Source organism: Notechis scutatus, chromosome 1 (genome assembly GCF_049901735.1).
Source record: "Notechis scutatus isolate UNSWTSFEM ecotype Mainland chromosome 1, rNotScu1.2, whole genome shotgun sequence".
NCBI lineage: Eukaryota > Metazoa > Chordata > Lepidosauria > Squamata > Elapidae > Notechis > Notechis scutatus.
In genome coordinates, this window is record NC_142009.1 from 241,252,865 (window position 1) to 241,258,953 (window position 6,089).

General features: G+C 39.0%; 1 protein-coding gene across 1 annotated transcript in view; it reads left to right on the forward strand.

The window, feature by feature from the left end:
* SLC67A1 (solute carrier family 67 member 1) overlaps positions 1 to 3,493 on the forward strand; it is a 71,940-nt gene extending 68,447 nt beyond the window's left edge. Inside the window, exon 10 of the mRNA XM_026668380.2 lies at positions 3,175 to 3,493. Within this exon, the coding sequence (XP_026524165.2) occupies positions 3,175 to 3,362 (188 nt within the window). The 3' untranslated portion in view covers positions 3,363 to 3,493. The remainder of the gene's footprint in view (positions 1 to 3,174) is intronic.
* Positions 3,494 to 6,089: the final 2,596 nt, after the last annotated feature.

Consider the following 6,089-nt stretch of genomic DNA (forward strand, 5'->3'; position numbering starts at 1 on the left):
CTGTTGACCCATATTGCTTGGCCAGTCATCTGAAAAAAAGAGATGGAGGGTAAGGGGCTGAGAAAACAGACCTTTCTCTTACAGAATCCATTTCCAAATCTGACGGCACAGAACATACCTCCCAAACACCGATTGGGTATAAAGGCCAAGCCTCAGCTCCTGCTCCCTGCCTCACTCTGTAGGAAAGGGCTAGTGGTGGCATTATCATCATCGTCATCATCATCATCATCATCACTGTGGTAGTAGTTTGCACAGTCAGGCAGATGTTTAGACTGTATTTGGCATATTTATCCACCAAGGGTAGGCAGATGTTGTTTGATGGTGTTAAAGGTATCATTGCAGGGTTTAAGTTGTTTTAAGTAAAGCGGTCTTTTGCAATTGACGATGATGATTTTTGTCAATGGCAATGGTGTTTAAGTGGTGCTACAGTTATTTTGCAATTGCATCCAGGGCACTTATTACTGTTGGTGATTTCTATTTGTTTGTTTTTTGCCACAATTGTTCCACTTTTATCTGCAGGTCTTTGCATTTTGTGATAATTATATAAACAAAAATGTGAAATCACAGCTGCTAGTTCTTTAGCTGGTGTTTTATTTATTTATTTGGTTTGTCAATTGCTTACAAGATAATAGGTATAAGTAATAGTTATGAATACATGGATACATATAAGAAAAATAAAAAAAATTAAAGAAACAATAGGACAGGGACGGTAGGCACTTTAGTGCGCTTATACATGCCCCCTACAGACCTCTTAGGAAAGGTCAATAGTAGACAATCTAATGTTGAAGATTTTGGGGTTTGGGGAAGAAACCACAGAGTCAGGTAGAGTATTCCAGACATTGACCACTCTGTTGCTGAAGTCATATTTCCTGCAATCAAGTTTGGTGCGATTAACCTGGAGTTTGTATCTATTGTTTGCTCTTGTATTGTTATGGTTGAAGCTGAAGTATTCATTGACAGGTAGGACATTGCAATGTATGATTTTATATACTATACTTGGATCGGACCGAAGGCGGCGTAGTTCTAGGTTTTCTAGGTCTAGAATTTTGAGTCTGGTGGCATAAGGTATTCTGCAATGAGTGGAGGAGTGGAGAACTCTTCTTGTGAAATATTTCTGGACTTTCTCAACTGTGTTAATATCAGATACGTAATGTGGGTTCCAGACTGATGAGCTGCATTCGAGTATTGATCTAGCAAATGTTTTGTATGCTCTAGTTATTAGCGTAATATTACCAGAGAAAAATCTATGTAAGATTAGGTTAACAACTTTTAAGGACTTTTTGGCTATGTAGTTTCAGTGGGCTGTAGCACTTAGATCATTAGAGATGAGTACTCCAAGATCCTTGACAGAGTTTGGATCATCAACAAGGTCTTGACTATTCAGCCTGTATTTTATTTTCTGATTTTATTTTGTCAATATGTAAGACAGAGAATTTATTTGTTGAGATTTGGAGTTGTCATTTGTTTGACCATTCTGATACATAGTCAAGGTCTTTTTGAAGGGTAGCAGTATTGTCTGTGGTGTTGAACAGCTTTACAATATCAGCGAAGAGAACGCAGTTGCTCTTGATATGATCACAGAGGTCATTTATGTAGAGTATGAAGAGAGTTGGTCCTAGAACACTGCCTTGGGGGACACCACTGTTGACAGGTACAGAATTTGATAGGACGTTCCCAATTTTGACCATTTGTTGTCTGTTTGACAGGAATGCTTCTATCCAGTTATGCAGGTGTCCAGAGATACCATAAGATTTTAGTTTTAGGAGTAGTTTGTCATGTACCACTGAATCAAAGGCTTTATAGAAGTCTATGTAGATTGCATCTATTGCTTTGCCCTGATCAAGTTGTGTAGTCCATATGTTTTTCCAGTGTAAGAGTTGCAGATTACAGGATAGGTTAATAATTGATTCCATGACTTTACAGGTGACGCAGTATAAAGAGATTGGTCTGTAATTTTCAACTAGGCTGGGGTCTCCCTTTTTGAAGATGGGGATGACCGTGGCTTGTGACCATAGTTTTGGCAAGGAGCTGGTCCTGAAAGATTTTTCAAAGATTATGCTTAGAGGTTCGGCTATGGCAGTGGATAGCTTTTTTAAGAAATAGGCACATATTCCATCCGGTCCAATAGATAGAGATGGTTTTAGATTGCGCAGTGCTTTTTCAACAATGTCTTCTGTAAAATCAATATGTATTAGATCATTGTAGTTGTCTGTGGTTCGACTAGGAAATACTGGGCATGATCCATTGCTGTTTACAAATACGGAGCCAAAGAATGTGTTAAAGAGGTTGGCTTTAATGGTGTCGTCGTTGCAGTCTTTACCATTAGGTCCTTTCAGGGGTGGGATGGACCTTGAGTCTTTTAGTTTGTTGTTTACAAAATTGTAGAAAGCACGGGTGGAATTGGTGTGTAGAAGGTTTTCCTCTTGTTTAATGTGATAATTGGTGCATTCAGTCTTTATCTGCTGGCATAAATTTTTGTATTGGGTTTTGAAGTTGGCAACATGACCACCAGAGTGATCTCTTTTTGGATTGAAGTTTCCTTATTGTTATGGGTAATTTGATTTTTCTGGTTTTGGGAGTTGTTATTGGTACATATAGTTTGATGACTCTTTTGACTTCAAGTAAAAATATATTGTAATGGTCTTCTACAGTATTGCATACAGTAGTGAATAGAAATTGCCCTTCATATATATCATTTTTCTTCTCAAGAACCTAGAATGTCATAATGTATCAATATAGTATATATGCAGGTACAAGGGGTATATAATTACCAGATGGAAATTTTGCCGGACCAAATTTTCCAGGTGCTGTCCAGAATTTTTTTTCCTATGGCACCCAAACTGGTTTATTTTAAATTTATCAGCCACCCATCCAAGTGGGCTCTAGGTGATATACAAAACTAGAACACTCTTTGGGCATATGGTGTTCCTGGGATTCCAGGCAATTCCGGGAGTTTTTGCAAATATTATTTTTCCAAAATTCTTAGTCTGGGGCTGATTGACTGGAGGTGAGGCTGATTGGATCAAGCATGTTCTAGGAACAGAGCCCATTTATAATCAGGGTGAATATATTTAACTCTTTTAAGACACTGATCTTTTTAATCCATTGGAGCTAGAGAAGATCATAAAATGAATTTTGATCTGTGCTTCCTGATTTTTCCATTGTTTCTCATAGGTGCCATGCTTGGAATCAGTGCTTCAGTTACTCCACTGATACGGACATTTGGCCCAACAATGGGAGGATTTTTATATAGGCAATTTGGAGTTTCCTCTTTTGGCTATTTACAGCTAATGGTGAATGTATCTCTGTTTTTTTATCTCTTGAAGAAGAAGATCCCCCAGAAAGAAGAGAAAACTCAGTGACTAATTCCATGTGTATTGTTGACATAAAGAACAAAGAAGGCTCGTGTTTTAAGCTTATTTGAAGTCATTTGGGTTTTTTAATGTTATATTTAGAAATAGTTTATATCATCATAAAGGAACGTTTGCATAAATTGTTGGGTATGAATTTCCAAAGATAAGAAAAATAGTGTTGGAGCCAAAGCATTTTTCTAGCTAAAAATGGCTCTGGCTGCCATTGCTCCCGCCCCACCAATGGTTATGGTTACCCTTGTTCCCTTCCCTACCATTTTCACTTCGTTTTCTGCTACAAATTTTGCCACCACAGAAAAGCAGCTATAGTGCTTGCAGAATCCAGCATCCTGATTCAACAATGACCTTTCTCATGGTGAGGCATTGTGAGCAAGATTACCTACAAATACTGTATTTTTATTATTTGCAACTTATATAATACCAGGATCATCAAAATGCAGTAGTGGCAAACCATTCTGCAGTAAACACATATGTTTAAAATGTCTGGGAAAATACATTAAAAAAAAACAGATATACAGAGCTACATATAAAATGCTTTTTCTGTCCGTTCTAGCAAATATTGCTGTATCCTGCAACAATATCCTTTTTTTTTTTGCTCCTATTGATATTTGAGGTTTCTATTGACATTTGATATTTGACAACTTATATTGTTACATTGTAATAGGAACCCAAATGGTAACTTCTATTGGGTAATACTTGAATTAACAATATAAGGCATTGTTAGTAATACAAGCTTAAAAATGTATTGATTTCAGCATTAAATACATGCTCCATGATTAATTGGGTAGAGTACATATCTCACCCAAGTTACAACTAAAAATTTACTAGAGTGAAGCAATCCTCATTTTGAATTTATACATAATTGTAAATCTTGGCTAGATGAATAAGTCTTATTCATTACCCTATGGCTTAGCAAGTTGTGTGAATTTAGCCTGTATAACATATCCCGTTTCCTGTAAAATCCCATTTCCATTCTACAACCATCTGCAGTGCAGAGACACTGGCCTACTTATATGTTTGAAGTAAGGATGTTTAAAGAAAGGTTTAAAGTATTTTCAACCTCAAAAGGCTTTGTGAACATAGATTCTATTATTAGAGGCTTTGAGTTCACTCCAGGCCTGTCCCTCGTTGCCTGAATGTTACAAATTAGGTATTCAAATGCCTATAAAACAAGCTGATGCTTCCTCCTGCTTACTAGAGCCAAACTTGGAAGAGTATTTGAAAAGGAAGAAACTGCTTCTGGGCAGATACAATGCCAGCTGGTGGTTACAGGTTGTCTGAGCTTTAGAATTTGAAAAGCACTACTTGAAAAGCAAGATCTGCTCCAAAGAAAGCATGAATTAGAAAGTCATGAGGCCTCCTCGCAACTCTGTTGGCTGTGTGGCTGGGTTAGAAGAGCCAGTTGGCCTCACTCGTGCACCATTCACCTTCTTGCACTCCGCCATCCCTACCAGGACTACTCAACTTGATTGTTCGGGGAAAGAGGGGAAACAGAGTTCCTCCAGCTTGAAGTATCAAGGGACTTCAGCCTACCTTCTCTTAGCAAGTGGCCTGGAGTGGCTCAGAACTTCAGGGCTGGAGTGACCGTCATTTATTTATTTATGAATCCAATTTATATGGCTACCATTAATCCAAGAAACTCTGGGTGCCAAACAAGATAAACCAACCCCCACTCCCCCAAAAATCATATCAGTTCACTAAAGCCACAAAACCACCAATCACATACAAAGTCTGTGGAAAGAGTGAGGTCTTCACAAAAGGCCAATATTATAGGGACTGTCCATATTTCAGGAGGAAGATTGTTCCAGACAGCAGGCGCCATAACAGGAAACAACATGTTCAAAGACCCACCAAATGACACCTTTTTTTTTAAATTGAATGTACCAGGAACCTGCCCACTCTGCCAGATCTGATGGGGCAAGCAGGAATCGTTAGGATGAGGTAGTCCCATAGGTAACCTGGCTCCATGCCAAGTAGAGATTTAAAGGTGATGACCAGCATTGGAAACCTAAGGAGAGCCAGTGCAGCTCACACAACAGTGATATTACGTGATTGTCCACAAATTGTACATGCCATTAAATCCTGGACCATCTGGATGGATTTGATCCAACATATTGAGGGCCTGATGTCTACAGTCAAATGAAGTAAAGATTTCTTGAGCAAGGAGTCTGTTACAGCCTCCTTAACTTACCAGTAGTACCATGCACTATCTATAGACCTGTCTCCAACGTTTCTTGTCTTGGAAAGGTCATGGAGAAAATGGATGCCCTATGGCTGCAAAGATCTTAGAGGTCTCTTGGCAGTCAAGGTCCCCTTTGGAAAGATCAGGATCAAAGGAGCACAACCTTTCTGGTCCTCTTCGTGGTTTTCAATGCCATTCAAACAGGGCATCCTTCTGGACTTAAACTTCTGCATGAAACCACTGAGGGAAGTCATTCATCCCCTGGCCAAACAGGCAGTGCAATGACAGTGCTGACCCAGTTCCGGAGGATGTCAGGACACTGGATAGAGAGAGAGACAGAGTCTAGTTGAATCCCTCCAGTATGGAATGACTTTGTAGATGTAATGATTCCATTTTATACCCATTCAAAGGATGGCAATTGTTTCTGGGCAGACTCTGTTCACCATCACTCATGCCTTGGTCATCTCCTGATTGGATTACAGTAATGTACTACATGTAGCTGATCCTGAAGAACATTTGGGAGATACCCTAAGTAC